The sequence below is a fragment of the Cherax quadricarinatus genome, chromosome 24, assembly GCF_038502225.1.
Source record: "Cherax quadricarinatus isolate ZL_2023a chromosome 24, ASM3850222v1, whole genome shotgun sequence".
Taxonomy (NCBI): domain Eukaryota; kingdom Metazoa; phylum Arthropoda; class Malacostraca; order Decapoda; family Parastacidae; genus Cherax; species Cherax quadricarinatus.
The window spans coordinates 2,950,680-2,978,182 of record NC_091315.1 but is presented as its reverse complement, the minus strand read 5'-3'; the positions used below and the strand labels follow the sequence as shown (position 1 = coordinate 2,978,182).

The 27,503-nt window shown below is 44.1% G+C and overlaps 1 protein-coding gene across 1 annotated transcript in view; it reads left to right on the top strand.

The window, feature by feature from the left end:
• LOC128690675 (insulin-like peptide receptor) overlaps nt 1-27,503 on the top strand; it is a 646,235-nt gene that overhangs the window by 548,175 nt on the left and 70,557 nt on the right. Inside the window, exons 19-20 of the mRNA XM_070088152.1 lie at nt 9,149-9,288; nt 16,976-17,137. Of these exons, the coding sequence (XP_069944253.1) occupies nt 9,149-9,288; nt 16,976-17,137 (302 nt within the window). The remainder of the gene's footprint in view (nt 1-9,148; nt 9,289-16,975; nt 17,138-27,503) is intronic.

The following is a 27,503-nucleotide window of genomic DNA, read 5'->3' as shown; positions in this document are numbered from 1 at the left end:
TCCTTGTCTATGTCGGATATGAGGATGAGGAACAAGATGGGAGCGAGTACTGTGCCTTGTGGAGCAGAGCTTTTCACCGTAGCTGCCTCGGACTTTACTCTCTTGACGACTACTCTCTGTGTTCTGTTAGTGAGGAAATTATAGATCCATCGACCGACTTTTCCTGTTATTCCTTTAGCACGCATTTTGTGCGCTATTACGCCATGGTCACACTTGTCGAAGGCTTTTGCAAAGTCTGTATATATTACATCTGCATTCTTTTTATCTTCTAGAGCATTTAGGACCTTGTCGTAGTGATCCAATAGTTGAGACAGACAGGAGCGACCTGTTCTAAACCCATGTTGCCCTGGGTTGTGTAACTGATTGGTTTCTAGATGGGTGGTGATCTTGCTTCTTAGGACCCTTTCAAAGATTTTTATGATATGGGATGTTAGTGCTATCGGTCTGTAGTTCTTTGCTGTTGCTTTACTGCCCCCTTTGTGGAGTGGGGCTACGTCTGTTGTTTTTAGTAACTGTGGGACGACCCCCGTGTCCATGCTCCCTCTCCATAGGATGGAAAAGGCTCGTGATAGGGGCTTCTTGCAGTTCTTGATGAACACGGAGTTCCATGAGTCTGGCCCTGGGGCAGAGTGCATGGGCATGTCATTTATCGCCTGTTCGAAGTAATTTGGCGTCAGGATAACATCGGATAGGCTTGTGTTAACCAAATTTTGTGGCTCTCTCATAAAAAATTCATTTTGATCTTCGACTCTCAGTCTGGTTAGCCACTTGCTAAAAACTGAGTCATATTGGGACTTGAGTAGCTCACTCATTTCTTTGCTGTCATCTGTGTAGGACCCATCTTGTTTAAGTAGGGGCAAAATACTGCATGTTGTTCTCGACTTTGATTTGGCATAGGAGAAGAAATACTTTGGGTTTCTTTCGATTTCATTTATGGCTTTTAGTTCTTCCCGCGATTCCTGACTCCTATAAGATTCCTTTAGCTTGAGTTCGATGCTTGCTATTTCTCTGACCAGTGTCTGCCTACGCATTTCAGATATATTGACCTCTTTTAGCCGCTCTGTTATTCTTTTCTGTCGCCTGTAAAGGGACCGCCTGTCTCTTTGTATTTTACATCTACTCCTCCTTTTTCTTAGAGGAATAAGCCTTGTGCATACATCGAGTGCCACCAAGTTAATCTGTTCTAGGCATAAGTTGGGGTCTGTGTTGCTTAGTATATCTTCCCAGCTTATATCGGTTAGGACTTGGTTTACTTGGTCCCACTTTATGTTTTTGTTATTGAAGTTGAATTTGGTGAATGCTCCCTCGTGACTAGTCTCATTATGTCGGTCTGGGGCTCCACGTATACATGTCTGAACCTCAATTATGTTGTGATCTGAGTATATTGTTTTTGATATGGTGACATTTCTTATCAGATCATCATTGTTAGTGAAGATGAGGTCTAGTGTATTCTCCAGTCTAGTAGGCTCTATTATTTGCTGGTTTAAATTGAATTTTGTGCAGAAATTTAAAAGCTCGTGTGAGTGTGAGTTTTCATCAGAGCTGCCTCCTGGTGTTATTACTGCAACAATATTATTTGCTAGAGAAATTAAAATTTAATAAATTTATTAGTCATTAAGTTGTCTAGGCGTATATCAAATTAAATTAAATTATTCACAGTAATTAAAATAATATCACTTCTCTCGTTTACAGTATTATTGTGCTGAAAGCACAAATCACATTTATAATTCTTAAGTACCGTCTGGTACATTAACATTTAATAAGATATACACAAAATTACTTGTACATATCTGTAATATGTGCGTAAGTGCTCTAAGTAGCTCGCTATGTCTCACGACTCGAATAGACTTAAACAAGTGACTGACAAAGTCCTCAAATAAACTAACTTCTTGACCAACTGGCAGTCAGAACAGTTTGCTTGAACAATAAAAAGACTGATAAGCCGAACAACAATATAAAAAGCAACTGCGACACAGAATCAGGAACAAGGAGATAATATAACGACAGCTAGTAGGGACCATCAGCAGATCCTCCACAAAAGTCACAAAACTCCCATAATACTGAATCTAAGTTCAGCATAAGAAAATCCCCGACTGTGATAATACACAGATACCAGTACAAATTAGGTCAGAAGCTACAGCTCAGGACCTGAGTTCCTCAGTGTCTATGCGACACACAACCTCAGTACAACGTCGAAAATCAATAAGTCTATACAATGTTCTGTGAACAGTCTCCAGAACTAACAATAATGAGACAAGAGACGATCTTCCAACAAGAGCCAATAAGGTACACTTAGGCTCTTCTTGTCAAGAATACGTCCAACCACGAAGTGAGTCTAGACCATACTGAATACTTCAGGCGAGGTGAGGACACCCCCCCTCGATCACTTGATAGCTCCGTGGGTCGCTGCAGCTCAGAAACAGAAGCCGGCAGTCTAACGAGCCACAAGCGATAATTACAGTAGTTAGACAATCAAGACTTGAACTGAGCACATATGTTACATCCTACCTAACCAAAGGAAGCTAAGTCAAATAACAATATAAAGCAATACATTTACGATTTAGCTTTTATCGCAAATATAAGCAATATAAAATTATATGAAAAGGTAATAATTATATATATACATATTAATCATTGCAACCCATTCAGGGGTTGCAACAAGGACCACCGAGACGTGAGAGGTAGGACTGGGAGGCAGTGCAGGACCACTGAGACGTGACAGGTAGGACTGGAAGGCAGTGCAGGACCACTGAGACGTGACAGGTAGGACTGGGAGGTAGTGCAGGACCACTGAGACGTGACAGGCAGGACTGGGAGGCAGTGCAGGACCACTGAGACGTGACAGGCAGGACTGGGAGGCAGTGCAGACCACTGAGACGTGACAGGCAGGACTGGAGAGGCAGTGCAGGACCACTGAGACGTGACAGGTAGGACTGGGAGGCAGTGCAGGACCACTGAGACGTGACAGGTAGGACTGGGAGGCAGTGCAGGACCACTGAGACGTGACAGGCAGGGCTGGAGAGGCAGTGCAGGACCACTGACACGTGACAGGCAGGACTGGGGAGGCATTGCCGACCACCACTGAGACGTGACAGGCAGGACTGGGGAGGCAGTGCAGACCACTGAGACGTGACAGGCAGGACTGGGGAGGCAGTGCAGACCACTGAAACGTGACATACAGGACTGGGGAGGCAGTGCAGACCACTGAGACGTAACAGGTAGGACTGGGGAGACAGTGCAGACCACTTAGACGTGACAGGTAGGACTGGGTAGGCAGTGCAGACCACTGATACCTAACAGGCAGGAATGGGGGGGCTGTGCAGGACCACTGAGACGTGACAGGCAGGACTGGGGAGGCAGTGCAGGCCACTGAGACGTGACAGGTAGGACTTGGGAGGCAATGCAGGACCACTGAGACGTGACAGACAGGACTTGGGAGGCAGTGCTGACCACTGAGACGTGACAGGCAGGACTGGGGAGGCAGTGCAGACCATTGAGACGTGACAGGTAGGACTGGGTAGGCAGTGCAGACCAAAGAGACGTGACAGGTAGGACTGGGGAGGCAGTGCAGGACCACTGAGACGACAGGCAAGACTGGGGAGACAGTGCAGACCACGGAGACGTGACAAACAGGACTCGGGTGGCAGTACAGGACCACTGAGACGTGACAGACAGGACACCGGAGGCAGTGCAGACCACTTAGACGTGACAGGCAGGACTGGGGAGGCAGTGCAGACCACTGAGACGTGACAAGTAGGACTGGGGAGGCAGTGCAGACCACTGACAAGTGACAGGCAGGACTGGGGAGGCAGTGCAGACCACTGAGACGTGACAGGCAGGACTGGGGAGGCAGTGCAGACCACTGAGACGTGACAGGTAGGACTGGGGAGGCAGTGCAGACCACTGAAACGTAACAGGCAGGACTGGGGAATCAGTGCAGACCACTGAGACATGACAGGCAGGACTGCGGAGGCAGTGCAGACCATCGAGACATAACTGGCAGGACTGGGGAGGCAGTGCAGACCACTGAGACGTAACAGGCAGGACTGGGGAGGCAGTGCAGACCACTGAGACGTGAGAGGCAGGACTGGGGAGACAGTGCAGACTACTGAGACGTGACAGGCAGGACTGGGGAGGCAGTGGAGGACCACTGAGACGTTACAGGCAGGACTGGGGAGGCAGTGCAGACCACTGAGACGTGACAGGTAGGACTTGGGAGGCAATGCAGGACCACTGAGACGTGACAGACAGGACTGGGGAGGCAGTGCAGACCACTGAGACGTGACAGGCAGGACTGGGGAGGCAGTGCAGACCACTGAGACGTGACAGGCAGGACTGGAGAGGCAGTGCAGACCACAGAGACGTGACAGGCAGGACTGGGGAGGCAGTGCAGACCACAGAGACGTGTCAGGCAGGACTGGGGAGGCAGTGTAGACCACGGAGACGTGACAGGCAGGACTGGGGAGGCATTGCAGGGCCACTGAGACGTGACAGGCAGGACTGGGGAGGCAGTGCACGACCTCTGAGACCGGACAGGCAGGACTGGGGAGGCAGTGCAGGACCACTGAGACGTGACAGGCAGCACTGGGGAGGCAGTGCAGGTCCACTTAGACGTAACCGGTAGGACTGGGAGGCAGTGCAGGACCGCTGAGACGTGACAGGTAGACTGGGGAGGCAGTGCAGGACCACTGAGACGTGACAGGCAGCACTGGGGAGTCAGTGCAGGTCCACTTAGACGTAACTTGTAGGACTTGGAGTCAGTGCAGGACCGCTGAGACGTGACAGGCAGGTCTGGGGAGGCAGTGCAGACTACTGAGACGTGACAGGTAGGACTGGGAGGCAGTGCAGGACCACTGAGACGTGACAGGTAGGACTGGGGAGGCAGTGCAGGACCACTGAGACGTGACAGGCAGGACTGGAGAGGCAGTGCAGGACGACTGAGACTTGACACTCAGGACTGGGGAAGCAGTGCAGACCAGTGAGACGTGACAGGTAGGACTGGGAGGCAGTGCAGGGCCACAGAGACGTGACAGGTAGGACTGGGGAGGCAGTGCAGGACCACTGAGACGTGACAGGCCGAACTGGGAGGCAGTGCAGGACCACTGAGACGTGACAGGCAGAACTGGGAGGCAGTGCAGGACCACTGAGACGTGACAAGCAGGACTGGGAGGCAGTGCAGGACCACTATGACGTGACAGGCAGGACTGGGAGGCAGTGCAGGACCACTGAGACGTGACAGGCAGGACTGGGAGGCAGTGCAGGTCGACTATGACGTGACAGGCAGGACTGGGAGGCAGTCCAGGAAACGCTGCCTCCAATTTTTTCCCCTGACGTTGCACCGTCATATGTGAATTTCAGTGGCGATCGAAAATTTGCTACAATTTTTCAATATTGAAAGCGTCACTGTTGATGGCGTCTTATCCGGTCGGCGAATTTGTTTGGCTTTTACCTCAAAACAAATACAATGAGCATTCTAATTCAAAATAGTTTATTGAATCCATTTGTATGGAGAATACAATCATAAGAGCTAGAATGTATGTATTATACATCATAAATCAACTTTAATTAAAGCATAAATTAGCAGAATAATAAAGTGGAAAATTAATTGAATGAAATATTTAAGATTGTAACAAATTTAAAAAAATTCTCATAAGGGAACTTCAAAATTTCGTTGAAAACATTTTGTTACATGTATGTATGATTTTTGATACATGTATGTATGATTTTTGATACATGTATGTATGATTTTTGATACATGTATGTATGATTTTTGATACATGTATGTATGATTTTTGATACATGTATGTATGATTTTTGATACATGTATGTATGATTTTTAATACTTGTATGTATGATTTTTGATACATGTATGTATGATTTTTGATACATGTATGTATGATTTTTGATACATGTATGTATGATTTTTGATACATGTATGTATGATTTTTGATACATGTATGTATGATTTTTGATACATGTATGTATGATTTTTGATACATGTATGTATGATTTTTAATACATGTATGTATGATTTTTGTTACATGTATGTATGATTTTTGATACATGTATGTATGATTTTTGATACATGTATGTATGATTTTTGATACATGTATGTATGATTTTTGATACATGTATGTATGATTTTTGATACATGTATGTATGATTTTTGATACATGTATGTATGATTTTTGTGCAATTTTGAAAGTCTTCAGCTCCTGACACCCCAAAAAAAGGCCAGATTTTTCCTGTTTTACATTACTGTCAACTTAAGAAATGATCCCACAAATAAGATTTTTAATTTTACAAACGATGATACAAATTATTTGTTTGGAAATACATAACTCTCATAATTATTATTAAAAAAAATATTTTTTTTCAATTATATTGATTTTCATTGAGTCGTCATTACCTCAGAGATTTTCATTTTTTATCCCATTTGAGGTAATTTACCCGACGTCTTGTTGTCTACTGTATATATACATTAATAATTAATAATTTTGTACCAAAAGAACCTTAGGAAACTTGATTGACCTTATTATAACAAGCGCAATTTAATTTAGCCTAATCCAAGTAAATATATTTTAGACAAGTTTACAATAATTTAATAATAAACAAAGACAATGAAATATATTGTTTTCGTTAGGTTCAGAATGATTTTTGCGAAATTATTGCATGCACAAATTTTTGCTTGCCTTTTTCGGCAAGAAGACCATTGCTATAAAAGCCAAAAATCACAAGTTTCACCTATTCGGCGCCACAAATACATATATATATCATGCCAATTAAGCCGAATTGCCGAGTTTGACCTATTCAGCAAGAGGGTTATTTGTCGAATTTCGAGAATTTTTTTTTTTTGGCCATAAATCAGTGTAAATGAATCCAAACATATCCAAAAATTATATATAATTTATTTTAAACAATATTTAATAAATTTAAACCGGCCTAATAAGCCAAACTGATCAGTTAGGCAGAATGCCTTTAAAAACTGGACTTTCTCAAAAGAAATTTTGTAGGTTAATAAGTATATTTTTTCACTGAATATATAAATTTTTATTAATGAACTAAACTTTCGTTGGAAATTGCATCTTATTCTTCTAAATATATCATAGATTAGTTTAAATTTATTTAATATTACTTAAATTATTATTATTATTATAATAAAAAAAGAAGCGCTAAGCAATATTACTTAAAGCAATTATTTATATATTTGATATGTTCATATTAATTTTCGCACCTTTACGACCCATCCCATTGTCCCATAGCTCGGTTGGTAGCACACTCGGCTCTCACTCTGAGGCCCGTGGTTCGATTCCCGGTACGGATGGAAACAATGAGGAGTACAGTGGACCCCCGGTTAACGATATTTTTTCACTCCAGAAGTATGTTCAGGTATCAGTACTGACCGAATTTGTTCCCATAAGGAATATTCTGAAGTAGATTACTCCATTTCAGACCCCCAAACATACAAGTACAAACGCACTTACATAAATACACTTACATAATTGGTCGCATTCGGAGGTAATCGTTATGCGGGGGTCCACTGTATTTCCTTAAGACACCTGCTGTCCCTGTTCTCCTAGTAGTAAGTAGGTACCTGGATGTTAGTCGACTAGTGTGGGTCGCATCCTGGGTTAAAATCAACGTGATTGCCCGAAATGCTCTGCATATCCAGTGTCTTGCTGTGCAGAATGTCACTGATGTCAGGTCTGAATAAGCTGCATCATGTATCTGTAGAGACAAAGATTATTAATTTTAAACATTGTGTACTATCCATTTAGGAGGTTAGAGGCGAAAGTTCGTTCGTTCCCTTATACTCAGACAAGGTAAGGAGATCAAAAATTATGTATATCACCCATTGAATATATGTATATATATCTATGTATGTATATGTATGTATATCTAGACCCCCCTATCCCCGTTGATCGATGTGGGCAGGACACGACCACCCATCTGTCATATAATTACTGTACAAGACAGAATAAGACAGGTGGAGTTATTACTGTCCCATTCTCATGTAATCATCGTTTTTCTATACATTTTGGGTAGTCTCAAGTAATGTCATCTTCAAAATTCTAAACATTTCTAACCATACTGGAAATCCATGTCTTCTACTTAAACAAATATTCTCAATAGTTATTAAAAATCTCCCCAAATATATATAAAAACAATAATTTAAAACTATAACTGATTACAATCATAACCATAAATTTTAAAGAGGTGGAGGGGTAAGCCAGTGGAAGGCCTCGGTCAGATGACCAGAAGCTCCAGCTGCGGGTCATTCTGTACTAAAGCACTCACATACTATACCAACTTCTAATCTCTCAAACTCATTTATAAATACACACATTACATTAATAATATCTTTCATTTCAGTTTTAATTTAAAAATCTACACAAACTCTTCTTTGAGATCTTTCTCATTACTTTTAAGATTTTTCATCCCTTTCCCACTATGCACATACATATGTAATAAACATTTCTCTCAGCCACTTCTCTCTCCTCTATTTACTACAAAAGTTGACCCAACTATTTTATTGTCAGGATTGGTAGCAAGTGTAGGAGAGGTTTATGTTAAACTGTGTTAATGACTCGTTAAACAGTGTTTATTGAGGCAACAGTGAAGGGAAGAGTGCGCCATCAAATTCTTTCTTGATATTGTTTTTCTTGCGTAATTCATGAAACTTAAAATGCTGCTTAATCATCAAAATATGACGATTGACTCATCAATAATAATGTTACGTAATCATGTTTCGTTGTAATAAAATGAATTAACAAAGTTTACAGTAACAAAAGTATCATTTACTATACTGGAGGTTACTTATAAATTAATTTTTATTGCATAGTAAACATTGAGCAGCATAATATGGGTGCACAGGCCTTTGTTATTATGTTATTATGTGTATTAACAGATGTGAAGATAATTTTTTATTATTGCGGCATGAAAACTGCCATTGTGGTCGACAGCGGATGTGTTTGGAATGCTTCCGACTCTCGGAATCATCAGAAACGTAACCTGTGTTTGCCAGGATTCAATTATTTGTTGGAAAATGCAAAATTTTTGTAATTGTCGAGTGTTAAGAGTGGCAGACGACGTCACGGAGGAGATGCCACCTCATTTGATATTAAAGTTTCACATGTTCACGTGGTAGGTGTGGTGGACGATATCCCTGAGGGTTCCTTGCGTCCTCTACAATTGAATAACTCATCAAAGAACTCCCTGGTCATCACTTGGGATCCTCCCAAGAACCCTAACGGTGGAGTGGTGGCCTACATTCTTAAGATTCAGAGTGTGAGTTGCCTTAAATATCATAACATTTGTTTATATTTGTGTTTTTTTTTCTGTGTGTTTATCTATACGTAGTTGGGGGGCTGGTCGAGTCATAGTTCCTGTGTACTCACCTAATTGTGGTTGCAGGGGTCGAGACTCAGCTCCTGGCCCCGCCTCTTCACTGATCTCTACTAGGTCCTCTCTCTCTCTCTCTGCTTCCTGAGCTTTGTCATACCTCGTCTTAAAGCTATGTATGGTTCCTGCCTCCACTACATCACTTGCTAGGCTATTCCACTTCCTGACGACTCTGTGACTGAAGAAGTACTTCTTAACATCCCTGTGACTCGTCTGAGTCATCAGCTTTTAATTGTGACCCCTTGTTTCTGTGTTCCTTCTCTGGAACATCCTGTCTCTGTCTACCTTGTCTATTCAACGCATTATTTTGTATATTGTTATTATGTCTCCCCTGACCCTCCTGTCCTCCAGTGTCGTCAGTCCAATTTCCCTCAACCTTTCTTCATAGGACATTGCCCTGAGCTCCTGAACTAGCCTTGTTAAAAACCTTTGTACTTTCTCTAATTTCTTAACGTGCTTGACCAGGTGTGGGTTCCAAACTGGTGCTGCATACTCCAGTATGGGCCTGACGTACACGGTGTACAGTGTCTTGAACGATTCCTTACTAAGATATCGGAACACTATTCTCAGGTTTGCAAGGCGCCCATATGCTGCAGCCGTTATCTGGTTGATGTGTGCTTCCGGAGACGTGCTCGGTGTTATGGTCACCCCAAGATCTTTCTCCTTGAGTGAGGTTTGCAGCCTTTGTCCACCTAGCCTATACTCTGTCTACGGTCTTCTTTGCCCTTCCCCAATCATCATGACTTTGCATTTGGCGGGGTTGAAATCGAGAAGCTAGTTACTGGACCACGTGTCCAGCCAGGTGTGTGTGTGTGTGTGTGTGTGTGTGTGTGTGTGTGTGTGTGTGTGTGTGTGTATGTGTGTGTGTGTGTGAACACATCTGTGTGCTTATCGAATTAAGTTTGCTGGGGTCGAGTCTCAGCTCCAAACCCCGTCTCTTATAAAACACAGTCGAAGGCATTATTGATTCCCCCCTGAGACTGAAAAATGTTTCCTAACAACCATGTGGGTAATCTGTGTCTTTAGTTTCTATGACCTGCAGCTCCCGTACCCTCCGTCTCTGTCTACTGCCAAAGCCCATAAGAATCATGTATGTCGTAATCATGTTTAATCTAATCCTTCGAAAGACTTCAGGTTTAATTTCTTTGGTCTCTTTCTAACTCATCTCAAGGACGAATCTTATTTTAAACTGTGTGTCCCCTTATGAAATGAAAAGATAAAGAAAATAAATGATAATACATTAAAAACAATTTTATTAATTTAGAACTAATAAAGAATATAAAACTTAATCATGAAATTAATCCTACTTTAAGCATTGAAAAATGAAATATATTAATAATTAGTGATTCAAATCTAGTAAGTACACAATACGTAGTTAAGAATGGTGTGTTGCCGATGTTCTGGTCACGTAGCTCAGAATCGTGGTTTGGAACGTTGATCCGTTGTTAGTGACGTTGAGGGGGTGGGGGTCACAGGTGAACGTGTAATTGTTTTAACATTCAGTGGACATTGGCCCAAGATGAGTAGGTATTCTGACGACCAGAGGTACTAGGATTCTCTGACCACCAGCAGTCTAGTCGCCAGTAGAGAACCACCATGAAACACTGGTGGTGTTATAACTGAAGCACTGTTGCTAGAATGGTTTGTAGCTGATTGTGAGTCTGCTACGAGTGGAAGGGGACCAGTAAAGGTACAGATGCCAGACTGACTTAGATCTGTTCAAGATCAATGCTGTCCCTCTTATCTCACCTGTGTCGGATGACCCGAGCCGACAATTAAGGCTAAAAGTCACACTAACCAGAGGTGGAGCAGGACGGCTATATATAGGCAGGAAGAGGTGGTAGTAGTAGTAGTAGTACAAGAATTGTATATAATACCGACAAGATGAAATTAAGACACATGCACAACACTCTGGCATCCCCATCGTAGACGTTTCGCCATCCAGCCAGCCACTTGTACTACTACTACTACTACTACTACCACCACCTCTTCCTGCCTATATATAGCCGTCCTGCTCCACCTCTGGTTAGTGTGACTTTGTCAATGGTCCAAGTCGGACCGGAACGTCGTCGTAAGCTTCTCTCTTTTATGTGCGGGTTATTTGTGTATCGTTCCAGTCACGGTATTGTGCCTTATTGTTATTTATGTAATATATGACTGAACAAGAATTTAGGAAGGAGCCAATATGAAGCGATTGTTTGTATATCTGGGAGTGAATCACTTTATAACTGGATAAATCCCACTGTGTGGGCGAAACATTGTTTGTAACTGGATAAATACCACTGTGTGGGCGAAACATTGTTCGTAACTTGATAAATCCCACTGTGTAGGCGAAACATTGTTCGTAACTTGATAAATCCCACTGTGTGGGCGAAACATTGTTTGTAACTTGATAAATCCCACTGTGTGGGCGAAACATTGTTTTTAACTTGATAAATCCCACTGCGTGGGCGAAACATTGTTTGTAACTTGATAAATCCTACTGTGTAGGCGAAACATTGTTTGTAACTTGATAAATCCCACTGTGTGGGCGAAACATTGTTTTTAACTTGATAAATCCCACTGCGTGGGCGAAACATTGTTTGTAACTTGATAAATCCCACTGTGTAGGCGAAACATTGTTTGTAACTTGATAAATCCCACTGTGTGGGCGAAACATTATTTGTAACTTGATAAATCCCACTGTTTGGGCGAAACATTGTTTGTAACTTGATAAATCCCACTGTGTGGGCGAAACATTGTTTTTAACTTGATAAATCCCACTGTGTGGGCGAAACATTGCTTTTAACTTGATAAATCCCACTGTGTGGGCGAAACATTGTTTGTAACTTGATAAATCCCACTGTGTGGGCGAAACATTGTTTGTAACTTGATAAATCCCACTGTGTGGGCGAAATATTTTTTGTAACTTGATAAATCCCACTGTGTGGGCGAAACATTGTTTTTAACTTGATAAATCCCACTGTGTGGGCGAAACATTGTTTGTAACTTGATAAATCCCACTGTGTGGGCGAAACATTGTTCGTAACTTGATAAATCCCACTGTGTGGGCGAAACATTGTTTGTAACTTGATAAATCCCACTGTGTGGGCGAAATATTGTTTGTAACTTGATAAATCCCACTGTGTGGGCGAAACATTGTTTTTAACTTGATAAATCCCACTGTGTGGGCGAAATATTGTTTGTAACTTGATAAATCCCACTGTGTGGGCGAAACATTGTTTTTAACTTGATAAATCCCACTGTGTGGGCGAAACATTGTTTTTAACTTGATAAATCCCACTGTGTGGGCGAAACATTGTTCGTAACTTGATAAATCCCACTGTGTGGGCGAAACATTGTTTGTAACTTGATAAATCCCACTGTGTGGGCGAAACATTGTTTGTAACTTGATAAATCCCACTGTGTGGGCGAAACATTGTTTGTAACTTGATAAATCCCACTGTGTGGGCGAAACATTGTCACTTGATAAATCCCACTGTGTGGGCGAAACATTGTTTGTAACTTGATAAATCCCACTGTGTGGGCGAAACATTGTTTTTAACTTGATAAATCCCACTGTGTGGGCGAAACATTGTTTGTAACTTGATAAATCCCACTGTGTGGGCGAAATATTGTTTTTAACTTGATAAATCCCACTGTGTGGGCGAAACATTGTTCGTAACTTGATAAATCCCACTGTGTGGGCGAAACATTGTAACTTGATAAATCCCACTGTGTGGGCGAAACATTGTTTGTAACTTGATAAATCCCACTGTGTGGGCGAAACATTGTTTTTAACTTGATAAATCCCACTGTGTGGGCGAAACATTGTTTGTAACTTGATAAATCCCACTGTGTGGGCGAAACATTGTTTGTAACTTGATAAATCTCACTGTGTGGGCGAAACATTGTTTGTAACTTGATAAATCCCACTGTGTGGGCGAAACATTGTTTGTAACTTGATAAATCCCACTGTGTGGGCGAAACATTTTTTGTAACTTGAAAAATCCCATTGTGTGGGCGAAACATTGTTACAACGGGTTTATTTCGTAGGCTGTAAGCGGGGTGTGAATGATATACTTCTTCGGAGGCTTCTTACTTTATTGTTAAGTCGTAGGTGGGTTACACAGGCTTGTGTGTGTGTGCCCATGGCCCGGGCAGGGCCATCCCACGAGAGAGAGCTGGGAGTACTTGTGTCTTCCTGCTAGGCCGCTGTGTGAGTGAGAGCGAGGCAAGTCTGGGCATACTGAAGTGGCAAGGCCTATAGGTGGCAGCACTTGAGTGGCGCGAAATATGAACTAAGCTGGCAGATAGCATGGGCTGTCTGTGTAGACAGTACAGGCTGTCTACATACGCTCGGCCACCTACTGTACGTCGTCCCGACGCGACAATACTGGTAGTAAAAGAAACTCTGTCTCTCTCTCGTAGGAACAGGGCACAGAACACAAAATAAAAACATATATATACATATGGACATGGAAAAAAAACTTCCTACAGGGAGGTAAGAAAAAACATGGGGTGTGCTAAACTAAACATCGTGGTCAAAGGCAATGAGCGTCGAAGGGCATCACTGCACGCCTTCCTGCGTCTGGACAGGTACTGCAACACGGGAGACATCTCTGCGGCTGAGCTGTGACGTAACAGGGTACGGTCTCCTCTGGTGAAGCAGTCATCGTAGGAGTCGCTGCAGGTTTTCACTCAACCTAGGGCACGACATGCTGGTGCCCTCGAGTGAGGCGTCGACAAAACTCGGCAACTTGGCAGGACTTCTGGCAAGCAACTCAGGAGGACACTTCTCGACTGGTACTGTCGCTGGGCTGTCACTGCCGGCGAGCGTGGAGCGAGTTGTGGAGCGAGTCGTGGCAGAGACGACTGAGCGAAACATCTGGGAGTCGTAACATCATACACCAGACTGCAGTGAGCGAGCTAGCAGTCAAAGTGACATCATCTTTGTGCAGGCTGCTCACTGAAGCTTGTGACACGAGGCTGACACAGCGCCTGCCGACAGGCCTGGCTGCGGCTTGACGAATATCATCTCTCGACAGTTGGAGTTATAGCAGAGGTTAGCCTAAGCGTCCCCAGACTTGTTTCTCTACATATAACTGCACTCTGAAGGTCTGGAGGTGAAGTGAAACAAATCTCGATGGGAATCGTAGCAGGTACGATTCTGCAGAACATCACGAGCGACGAGCATAAAAGCTTTCTGTACAAGAGGGCTCATACGCTCAGGGCTGAGTAATCAGCTGTCAAACACACTGGTCACACAGGTGACTTAACACAATGGTGCCACTCAGGTCTGGCTGGCTCAGACCTCACTGGACACACGGAAACTTTAAAAACACACTGCCGTACAACATGGCTTAAACTAGCAAATGATACTTTTCTGTGCATAAAACTGACTAAGACATACTAAAATGTGAGAACACTGACTGAGAGGAATTAATTAAAACACGACATATATTTTCTCTCAATCTTCTCGACAATATTAAAATAATTACTAGAAACACTCGATGTGACATGTGATGTCAGGCGTGATGTCGCGAGGTGACGTCAGCAGCACTGTGACGTCAGCAGACATCTCGAGGTGACGTCAGCAGACATCTCGAGGTGACGTCAGGCAGACATCGTGAGGTGACGTCAGCAGACATCTCGAGGTGACGTCAGCAGACATCTCGAGGTGACGTCATGAAGTCGGGCAGCATCGTGGGTGACGTCAATGTGATGCGGGCAGCAGACCACAGCATGTGGCCTGGGACATCTGGTAACTCACGTGGCTTTGTAGGTCTATGTGACATCGGCCACACCCAACGTGGTGTCGATCCACGTGGTGTCGTGATCTACGTGGCATGCTGATCCACGCAGCTTCGAGTGGCCTTGGGCACTCGGATACACAGCACTGGCAAAGAATTCACACGAAAAACAGCAGAAAACACAGCAGAGGGAGTGGGCAGTGGTGAGTGTATGGTAGTGTGGTGGCGAGGAGCGTGGGTGAGTGTATGGCAGGGCGAGCATCTAGCCATTCCTCCTCCTCCTCCTCCTCCTCCACCCACAAACACGTGGAGAAGCTCACACTGGACTCAGAAATCACCACAAAACTCACCTCTGGCTTGCTGAAACAGCTGTGCTGAGCTGAACAACAACAGCAACATACAAGTGACGCTGAACACGTGACTTGAGAAACAGCGTGGGACACTGTAGCGTGGGACGCTGTAGCGTGGGGTCACTGTGACGCGACTCACAATTCTCGAAGATTTTCTACAAATTTCGGCTGGATCCTGCTAGTACCTGTGTCTGGATGCTCAAAAGTGCAGACACGACATCAGGATAACTCGTTGAGAGACAGATGCTTCTTGTATGGGATGATGAAGTGAAGATGACTTCATACCTCTTCCTCCCTCTCTCCAGGCAAACACAACTGCTGCAAGCACCGCTGTCACCATTTATAACGGATTTGTTTGGTAGTATGGTAGCGGGTTGTGAATGATATACTTCTTCGGAGGCTTCTTACTTTATTGTTAAGTCGTAGGTGGGTTACACAGGCTTGTGTGTGTAACCCACCTACTGGCTGGGAGTACTTGTGTCTTCCTGCTAGGCCGCTGTGTGAGTGAGAGCAAGGCAAGTCTGGGCATACTGAAGTGGCAAGGCCTATAGGTGGCAGCACTTGAGTGGCACGAAATATGAACTAAGCTGGCAGACAGCATGGGCTGTCTGTGCAGACAGTACAGGCTGTCTACATTGTTTGTAACTTGATAAATCTCACTGTGTGGGCGAAACATTGTTCGTAACTTGATAAATCCCACTGTGTGGGCGAAACATTGTTTGTAACTGGATAAATCCCACTGTGTGGGCGAAACATTGTTCGTAACTTGAAAAATCCCACTGTGTGGGCGAAACATTGTTTGTAACTTGATAAATCCCACTGTGTGGGCGAAACATTGTTCGTAACTTGATAAATCCCACTGTGTGGGCGAAACATTGTTCGTAACTTGATAAATCCCACTGTGTGGGCGAAACACTGTTTGTAACTTGATAAATCCCACTGTGTGGGCGAAACGTTGTCAATGAAGAATCCCATTTTACTACCTTTGTGTCTTCTTCCTTGTATTGTCGTGACTTTCATTATACTATCTTACTGTTAATATTAGTGTCATTATTTTTCGTATTGGTAGTAGTTATAGTAGTAGTAGCAGTATTACACTGGTGAGCGCTAAACGCATAGGATTCACACAGCTCGGGGCAGGAATGGACAGCAGTAAGATTTGATACAAGTTAATGGAGGAAAAATCCAACTGTTTTGATCAAGTAATGAAAAGATAGTTACATATAGGATAAAAAAAAAGGGTGTTTGGTAGCAATGTAGTTATTGTTATTGTGCATCCATGTCAGTCTTTCTGAAGAATTATACAATGTTATTATTTACCATCCATATACATATACCTTTCTATCTCTCTCCACAATCTCATTTTATCTCATCATCCTGTCCCTCTAATCATGTACTTACATAGGACTAAGCACTGATTATTTTGTTGAACATTTTGAACTATAACACATACGAAATAGGATAAATAGAACCTTGATTATTTCCCTCAAGAGCCTGGCCATGGAGAGGTGCGTGAACGTGAAGGAATTCGAGTCTCTGGGACGTAGAGTCAAGCTGCCTTACCTCTCGCCTGGTAATTACTCAGTCATGGTCAAAGTCCGCTCGAAAGCAATGTATGGAAATTTCTCTGCACCAACTTTTTTTGTTATATCGGTAAGTTTTTGTTATATCGGTAACTTTTTGTTTTATCGGTAAGTTTTTGTTATGCCACTGGACTAGCTAGCTGGTCCAGTGGCAACTTTGTCATAACTAGACAAAATATTGGTCATATATAACTAAAAAAGGCACAATGACGTATTTGACTGGCTCCTCCTCCTCCTTACTACCTTCCCCACTGCTACTACCTTCTACCTCCACTGCTACCACTACCACCTCCTGCCAATATATACTCCATCCTTCTCTCCTTTTCGTTAGTGTGACTTTGTAAATGGTCCAAGTCGGACCGAAACGTCGTCGTAAGCTCCTCTCTTCTATGTGTGGGTTATTTGTGTATTGGTCATATAGTCTGCAAAGTTCCCTATTCCCATACCAGGGAGACAATACGAATCTTATTTTCCTGTCCCTATCACGGAAGGTCCTCTTTATAAAGTACCTTATAATCACCAATAGTAATAATGAACTTACGTTTATCTTTTCTCCTAAACACCTTACCGTTGTCTTGGTTCGTTGCCATTTTCGATAATCTTCATTAATCCTGCAATAGAACGAGTGAGTTCAAAACCCCACCGAACCATAAGTTCATCTATGCTTTAGTTGGTAGACTCTCCTCTTAACCACTGTCCAGTAATTTTCTTTTCCTTCGCTTTCTTAATCGTAAAGATAAATAGGTTTTGGTACACATCCTCATGTTCTCCTTAGTCAGCCTCAGTATCTCCCTCTCTCTTGGTTTCTTCCGGTTTCATCTTTACCTCGCGGTACAGCTGCTCAAGAGAGGACATAGTTGTTTACCTTTAACATAGTTTACCATGCAGGTCCTCACATGACACAAGTCAGTTGGCTGCACTGCACATTGTCATGCTTAGCTAAATTTTGACTCTAAAACATTTTATTGACTTTCATTGACCCTTCTTACCGTAATTATGCCATTTATCTGTGTAATGTGTTTATTGACGTTAGTAATCACGTCAATGCTTCTTATAAACGTTGCCCAACACATGGTTTTATCACTTTTCCTCTTAATATATTTAGTGTAACCTAATTTTATGTCATATAGGATTTTTTTGGCATTTTGTGTTTCTCATGGTTATAGAATAAAATTTAATGAAATGAAGTGTCAAATTATCATCTGGTGATGAGTGATTACATTCTCTTCCCTCCACAGCTGACATTCCAAAGTTATCTCCACATAATTTTTGTCACATGCTGCGCATGGGATGTTGCTGACCCGTACTTAGACTTTTGGTTTGTCAAAGTTATCTACTCAGTGTTTGTGTCGCAGTGTTGGCTGACCTTGTGAAAATAATATGTCTGTATAATTTTTCTCACTTCACTTGAAGAGGTTACGAGTTGTCTGAATTTCTCTGAATGATTTTAATAATTTTACCTGGAGTATACCTGGGGGTGTTCAGAAAGTCAACCCCTCCCACGGCCCAGTCCATGACCAGTCCTCACAGTGGATCAGGGCCTGATCAACCAGGCTGTTATTGCTGGTCACTCGCAAACCGACGTACGAACCAGAGCCCGGCTGGTCAGGTATTGACTTTGTGTCTGTCCAGCTTCCTCTTGAAGACAGCCAGGGATTTATTGGTAATCCCCCTTATGCTGGGAAGAAGTTAAACAGTCTTGTGTCCCTGACACTGCGTTGTCTCTTAGTGCACTCATGGTATCCCTCCCTGCCGAATCTTTTCGTAGGGAGTGATTTCCGTGTGTAGATTTAGGACTTGTTCCTTTAGGATTTCTCAAGTGTATATTATCATGTATATTTCTCGCCTGCGTTCCAAGGAGTACAGGTCAAGGGACTTCACCAGTTCTCAGTAATTGAGATGCTTTACTGTACTTATACGTGCAATAAAAGTTCTCAGTATATTTTCCAGGTCTGCAATTTCGCCTGCCTTGAAAGGGGCTGTTAGTGTACAGCAGTACTCCAGCCTAGAGAGAAGTGATTGGAAAACAATCATTGGCTTGGCATCACTAGTTTTGAAGGTTCTCGGTATCCATTTTATTATTTTCCTAGCAGATGTGCTAGAGACATTGCTGAAGTATTTGTAAGTAAGATTCTGTGATATTTTCACTCCCAGGTCTTCCACATTAGTTTTTCGCTCTATTGTGAGGTAGGAATTTGTTTTGTACTCCGATCCAATTTTTATTTCCTCGAGTTTTTTATAGTAGAGTAATCAAAACTTGTCCTCATTAAACTTTATATTGTTTTCTGAGGCCCATTTAAAAAGTTGGTTGATGTCCGTTTGGAGATATGCAGTGCCTTCAAAGGATGACACCGTCTTGCAAATGCTGGTATCATCAGCGAAAGAGGACACGGTGCTGTGGCTTATATCTCTGTCTATGTCAGATGTGAGGATGAGGAATGGATGAGAGAGAGTACTGTGCCTTGTGGAACAGAACTTTTCACTGTAGCCTAAATAAACGCTGAGTCATATTGAGATTTCGTTAGCTCACTCATTTACTTGCTGTCATCTGTATCAGTCCCACCTTAAGTTAGGGCACAATACTAGTAGGATGTGGTTTTTGCCATAGATTTAGCATAAGAGAAAAAAATATCGTGTGTTTCTTTCGATTTCGTTTATGGCTTGAAGGTTTTCCTCTGTTTCTTGGCTCCTGCACGATTCCATAAGCTTAAGTTTGATATTTTTTATTTCTCTGGCCAGTGGCTACTTCCGTATTGAACATACACAAATAACTTACACATAGGAAAGAAGCTTATAATGGCGTTTTGTTCCGTCTTGGACCTTACAGAAGTCACACTGTCAGGTAGACTGGCCACTTTGAGCAGCTCTGTGATTCTTCACCTTCGCCTTAAGAAAGTGTCTCTCTCTTTCTAGTCTACATCTACTCTAGGTGTAATTGTTTCACCGAGTATAGGAGGTGAAATCAACACCGTCAAGACTTACTGGAACTGCAGATCAACCACCTCACCAAACACAGAATTTTGCATTAATATTCTCAAAAAGAACAAGAGCTCTCGATCAACACCATAATGAATCACAGAAGTCCAAAGTCGTTAAAAAACTTAAAATACCAGTTAAATCGGTTAAAGAAGAACAATTTAAACTGTGGTATAAACCTTGGTAATAAATACCGACAAGTTGGTTTAGAAAGACACGTAAGCAAACACTATAACATATTTATTAGAAAACGTTTCGGTCCTGGGACCTTGAAGTGATCAAGGTCCCAGGACCGAAACGTTTTCTAATAAATATGTTATAGTGTTTGTTTACGTGTCTTTCTAAACCAATTTAAACTGAAAAAGTAAGAACAACAAAACTCAATAAACTCATTAAAATTTCTTTGAGTAAGATATTCCAGTATTGACATTTTGAAGTTATAAAAAAGGAAGCATTAACAAGTTATGACAGAAAATATTATGAAATTTTTTTTAAATAAATTAGAAAATTTCTATTTACACAATCCAAAACAATGGAAATCTTCCTTTAGAGATATTACACTATAGGTAATACAGTGGCAGTGTTCTTAACCACCGTCGTACTCAGGAGACTGCGCTCTCCCATCTTAGCATCGGCCATACTCGCCTTACTCATGGACCGACACCCTATTCCTCTCTGAGGTTTGTTGGGTCGCTGTTTTGGGTGATCACTTTCTTGTGGGTTCTCCAGTTTACCAGCGAGCTGGCAGGACTTACCTCCACCATCGTCCTACCACTCTATATCTTCCTTGCTGATGGTTCTGACTGACTTCCGATCACTTTTTGACTGTCAGCAAGTGCTTTACTACACGACCTTCAACATATATCCCCCAGCGTCCCTTCCAGCCCTTTTCTTCCCTCACTTGTCATTCCCTCTCCAATTAGCTGTTTATAGACCTGGCACTATTTTCTGCCCCTTAGCGCTGTATGACCCTTGTCGGTTTAGCACTTCATTTGAATATAATAATAATACACTAAATTTAATGTACTAAAAGCAATATACCAGCTATGAATGTTAACATTTTAAATAATCTCGACCTTTGAAAGTTTGAATCCAATCAAACGCATCATTCTTTGGTTATCGCACACTATCAAATTATTTAGATTTTTTAAGTATGTTAGAGAATTACAAATTGTTATTTATATAGATTAAAATTACCAAAAAATCCTACTTAGGGTTATGTAGAACACCTAAAGTTATTGTGCTAATTGCAATAAATATTTTGTTAATATTTTTAGAGCTTATACATTAGAGTAAAAAAAAAAAAAGGTACTCTAATTAAATTATCAAAATTCGTCGCATACATCCCAGTGACAATTCCAATCTTTCTCTAATCAAAAAACTGCATTACTGACGCCGATCAGAGGGACATTCTAAAGATATTGTGCAGAAGCCAATGATCCTATTAATTACTTAAGTAATTTTTATTTTCACAGCCACTACAAGACTTCTCTCAGGGGACACCAGATAAATTGTTCTAATTAAATTAGTTATGCATTAAACTAGGGATGTGCCTAGGTATCGGTATCGGCCATAATTTTAATATCGTCCCATCCCAACATTAAACCTGATAACATCGTTCCATGTGGTGACGTGTTAGTGCTAACACGTTCCATGTGGTGACGTGTTAGTGCTAACACGTCCCATGTTGTGAGGTGCTAGTGCTAACACGTTCCATGTGGTGACGTGTTAGTGCTAACACGTCCCATGTTGTGAGGTGCTAGTGCTAACACGTCCCATGTGGTGACGTGCTAGTGCTAACACGTCCCATGTGGTGACGTGCTGGCGCTAACACGTTCCATGTGGTGACGTGCTAGTGCTAACACTTCCCATGTTGTGATGCGCTAGTGCTAACACGTCCAATGTGGTGACGTGCTAGTGCTAACACGTCCTATGTGGTGACGTGCTAGTGCTAACACGTCCCATGTTGTGACGTGCTAGTGCTAATACGTCCCATGTTGTGACGTGCTAGTGCTAATACGTCCCATGTGAAGTGCTAGTGCTAATACGTCACATGTGGTGACGTGCTGGCGCTAACACGTCCCATGTGACGTGCTAGTGCTAACACGTTCCATGTGGTGACGTGCTGGCGCTAACACGTTCCATGTGACGCGCTAGTGCTAACACGTTCCATGTGGTGACGTGCTAGTGCTAACACGTCCCATGTTGTGACGTGTTAGTGCTAACACGTCCCATGTGGTGACGTGCTAGTGTTAACACGTCCCATGTGGTGACGTGCTAGTGCTAACACGTCTCATGTGGTGACGTGCTAGTGCTAACACGTCTCATGTTGTGACGTGCTAGTGCTAACACGTCCCATGTGGTGACGTGCTAGTGCTAACACTTCCCAAGTTGTGACGTGTTAGTACTAACACGTCCCATGTGGTGACGTGCTGGCGCTAACACCTTCCATATGGTTACGTGTTAGCGCTACCACGTCCCATGTGGTGACGTGCTAGTGCTGACACGTCTCATGTGGTGACGTGCTAGTGCTAACACGTCTCATGTGGTGACGTGCTAGTGCTAACACGTCTCATGGGGTGACGTGCTGGCGCTAACACGTCCCATGTTGTGACGTGTTAGTGCTAACACGTCCCATGTGGTGACGTGCTAGTGTTAACACGTCCCAAGTGGTGACGTGCTAGTGCTAACACGTCCCATGTGGTGAAGTGCTAGTGCTAACACGTCCCATGTGGTGACGTGCTACTGCTAACACGTCCCATGTGGTGACGTGCTAGTGCTAACACGTCCCATGTGGTGACGTGCTAGTGCTAACACGTCCCATGTGGTGACGTGCTAGTGTTAACACGTCATATGTGGTGACGTGCTAGTGCTAACACGTCCCATGTGGTGACGTGCTAGTGCTAACACGTCCCATGTGGCGACGTGCTACTGCTAACACGTCCCATGTGGTGACGTGCTAGTGCTAACACGTCTCATGTGGTGACGTGCTAGTGCTAACACGTCTCATGTTGTGACGTGCTAGTGCTAACACGTCCCATGTGGTGACGTGCTAGTGCTAACACTTCCCAAGTTGTGACGTGTTAGTACTAACACGTCCCATGTGGTGACGTGCTGGCGCTAACACCTTCCATATGGTTACGTGTTAGCGCTACCACGTCCCATGTGGTGACGTGCTAGTGCTGACACGTCTCATGTGGTGACGTGCTAGTGCTAACACGTCTCATGTGGTGACGTGCTAGTGCTAACACGTCTCATGGGGTGACGTGCTGGCGCTAACACGTCCCATGTTGTGACGTGTTAGTGCTAACACGTCCCATGTGGTGACGTGCTAGTGTTAACACGTCCCAAGTGGTGACGTGCTAGTGCTAACACGTCCCATGTGGTGAAGTGCTAGTGCTAAGACGTCCCATGTGGTGACGTGCTACTGCTAACACGTCCCATGTGGTGACGTGCTAGTGCTAACACGTCCCATGTGGTGACGTGCTAGTGCTAACACGTCCCATGTGGTGACGTGCTAGTGTTAACACGTCATATGTGGTGACGTGCTAGTGCTAACACGTCCCATGTGGTGACGTGCTAGTGCTAACACGTCCCATGTGGCGACGTGCTAGTGCTAACACGTCCCATGTTGTGACGTGTTAGTGCTAACACGTCCCATGTGGTGACGTGCTAGTGTTAACACGTCCCAAGTGGTGACGTGCTAGTGCTAACACGTCCCACGTGGTGAAGTGCTAGTGCTAACACGTCCCATGTGGTGACGTGCTAGAGCTAACACGTCACATGTGGTGACGTGCTAGTGCTAACACGTCCCATGTGGTGACGTGCTAGTGTTAACACGTCCCATGTGGTGACGTGCTAGTGTTAACACGTCATATGTGGTGACGTGCTAGTGCTAACACGTCCCATGTGGTGACGTGCTAGTGCTAACACGTCCCATGTGGTGACGTGCTGGCGCTAACACCTTCCATGTGGTGACGTGTTAGCGCTACCACGTCCCATGTGGTGACGTGCTAGTGCTGAGACGTCTCATGTGGTGACGTGCTAGTACTAACACGTCTCATGTGGTGACGTGCTAGTGCTAACACGTTCCATGTGGTGACGTGCTAGTGCTAACACGTCCCATGTGGTGACGTGCTAGTGCTAACACGTTCCATGTGGTGACGTGCTAGTGCTAACACGTTCCACGTGCTGACGTGCTAGTGCTAACACGTCCCATGTGGTGACGTGCTAGTGCTAACACGCCCCATGTGGTGACGTGCTAGAGCTAACACGTCCCATGTGGTGACGTGCTAGTGTTAACACGTCATATGTGGTGACGTGCTAGTGTTAATACGTCCCATGTGATGACGTGCTAGTGCTAACACGTCCCATGGGGTGACGTGCTAGTGCTAACACGTCTCATGTGGTGACGTGCTAGTGCTAACACGTCCCATGTGGTGACGTGCTAGTGCTAACACGTCCCATGTGGTGACGTGCTGGCGCTAACACCTTCCATGTGGTGACGTGTTAGCGCTACCACGTCCCATGTGGTGACGTGCTAGTGCTGAGACGTCTCATGTGGTGACGTGCTAGTACTAACACGTCTCATGTGGTGACGTGCTAGTGCTAACACGTTCCATGTGGTGACGTGCTAGTGCTAACACGTTCCATGTGGTGACGTGCTAGTGCTAACACGTTCCATGTGGTGACGTGCTAGTGCTAACACGTTCCATGTGGTGACGTGCTAGTGCTAACACGTTCCATGTGGTGACGTGCTAGTGCTAACACGTCCCATGTGGTGAAGTGCTAGTGCTAACACGTCCCATGTGGTGACGTGCTAGTGCTAACACGTCCCATGTGGTGACGTGCTAGTGCTAACACGTCCCATGTGGTGACGTGCTAGTGCTAACACGCCCCATGTGGTGACGTGCTAGAGCTAACACGTCCCATGTGGTGACGTGCTAGTGCTAACACGTCCCATGTGGTGACGTGCTAGTGCTAACACGTTCCATGTGGTGACGTGCTAGTGCAAACACGTTCTATGTGGTGACGTGCCTGTGCTAACACGTTCCATGTGGTGACGTGCTGGCGCTAACACGTTCCATGTGGTGACGTGCTAGTGCTAACACGTTCCATGTGGTGACGTGCTAGTGCTAACACGTCCCATGTGGTGACGTGCTAGTGCTAACACGTCCCATGTGAAGTGCTAGTGCTAACACGTTCCATGTGGTGACGTGCTAGTGCTAACACGTCCCATGTGGTGACGTGCTTGTGCTAACACGTCCCATGTGGTGACGTGCTAGTGCTAACACGTCCCATGTGGTGACGTGCTGGCGCTAACACCTTCCATGTGGTGACGTGTTAGCGCTACCACGTCCCATGTGGTGACGTGCTAGTGCTGAGACGTCTCATGTGGTGACGTGCTAGTGCTAACACGTCTCATGTGGTGACGTGCTAGTGCTAACACGTCCTATGTGGTGACGTGCTAGTGCTAACACGTCCCATGTGGTGAAGTGCTAGTGCTAACACGTTCCATGTGGTGACGTGCTAGTGCTAACACGTTCCATGTGGTGACGTGCTAGTGCTAACACGTTCCACGTGCTGACGTGCTAGTGCTAACACGTCCCATGTGGTGACGTGCTAGTGCTAACACGTCCCATGTGAAGTGCTAGTGCTAGCACGTCCCATGTGGTGACGTGCTAGTGCTAACACGTCCCATGTGGTGACGTGCTAGTGCTAACACGTCCCATGTGGTGAAGTGCTAGTGCTAACACGTCCCATGTGGTGACGTGCTAGTGCTAACACGTCCCATGTGGTGACGTGCTAGTGCTAACACGTCCCATGTGGTGACGTGCTAGTGCTAACACGTCCCATGTGGTGACGTGCTAGTGCTAACACGTCCCTTGTGGTGACGTGCTAGTGCTAACACGTCCCATGTGGTGACGTGCTAGTGCTAACACGTTCCATGTGGTGACGTGCTAGTGCTAACACGTCCTATGTGGTGACGTGCTAGTGCTAACACGTCCCATGTGGTGAAGTGCTAGTGCTAACACGTTCCATGTGGTGACGTGCTAGTGCTAACACGTTCCATGTGGTGACGTGCTAGAGCTAACACGTCCCATGTGGTGACGTGCTAGTGCTAGCACGTCCCATGTGAAGTGCTAGTGCTAACACGTTCCATGTGGTGACGTGCTAGTGCTAACACGTCCCATGTGGTGACGTGCTAGTGCTAGCACGTCCCATGTGAAGTGCTAGTGCTAACACGTTCCATGTGGTGAAGTGCTAGTGCTAACACGTCCCATGTGGTGAAGTGCTAGTGCTAACACGTCCTATGTGGTGACGTGCTAGTGCTAACACGTCCCATGTGGTGAAGTGCTAGTGCTAACACGTTAAATGTGGTGACGTGCTAGTGCTAACACGTTCCATGTGGTGACGTGCTAGTGCTAACACGTCCCATGTGGTGACGTGCTAGTGCTAACACGTCCCATGTGGTGACGTGCTAGTGCTAACACGTCCCATGTGGTGACGTGCTAGTGCTAACACGTCGCATGTGGTGACGTGCTAGTGCTAACACGTCCCATGTGGTGACGTGCTAGTGCTAACACGTCCCATGTGGTGACGTGCTAGTGCTAACACGTCCCATGTGGTGACGTGCTAGTGCTAACACGTCCCATGTGGTGACTAACCTTTTTTTTATAACCATTGCTTCACACTGGCATAGAAGCTACCAATGTTTAACACATTTGGCAGGTTCTTCGTCGAGGCACCAGGTCCTAATAACAGCAATCAGTTTCTCCACAGCTGAACAGTCCTGTTTCGTGATCCTGGGTTTGCTTATTGCTCATAGATTCTCAACTGAGTTGAGGTCAGGAGGGTTTCCAGACCAGTTTAGAACGTTTAGTCCAGTCTCTTCGAAGAGTGTTATCACTTCTCTGGAAGTGTGGTAAGGAACAAGATCCTGCTAGACAATGTTTTCTTCATTAGGAAAGTGTTTATCCACAATGAGTTGCCAGGATTGCCTTGTACTTGTCACTGTTCATCGTTCCCTCAACAATGAGCAGTCATCCAGGGCCTCAGCAGTGAAACTAAACCAATACATCTTAGGTGGGTATTTTGGCGGTTATTGAATGTGTCCCTTCTGAAGAGAATCGCCTTTCCTCCGCCTCACTATCACTCGACTGTATCTATGTACTTAAAAATGCGCCTCATCTGAAAATATATAATATAATATTTATTTTTAATAATAAACAATAAAATATGTATTTTTTTCGTTAGGTTCAGAATGATTTTTGTGAAATTATTGAATACACAAATTTTTGTTCGCCTTATTCGACAGGAAGAGCTTTGCAAGTTTTACCTATTTGTCACGATATATGTATTATATATTATTGTCTGCTTATGCTCCTAACTTTACAGGATGTCGATGTACAATAAGTTGATTAATTTCTAACTACTTTTCAAAGAAAGTAAAAAAATCA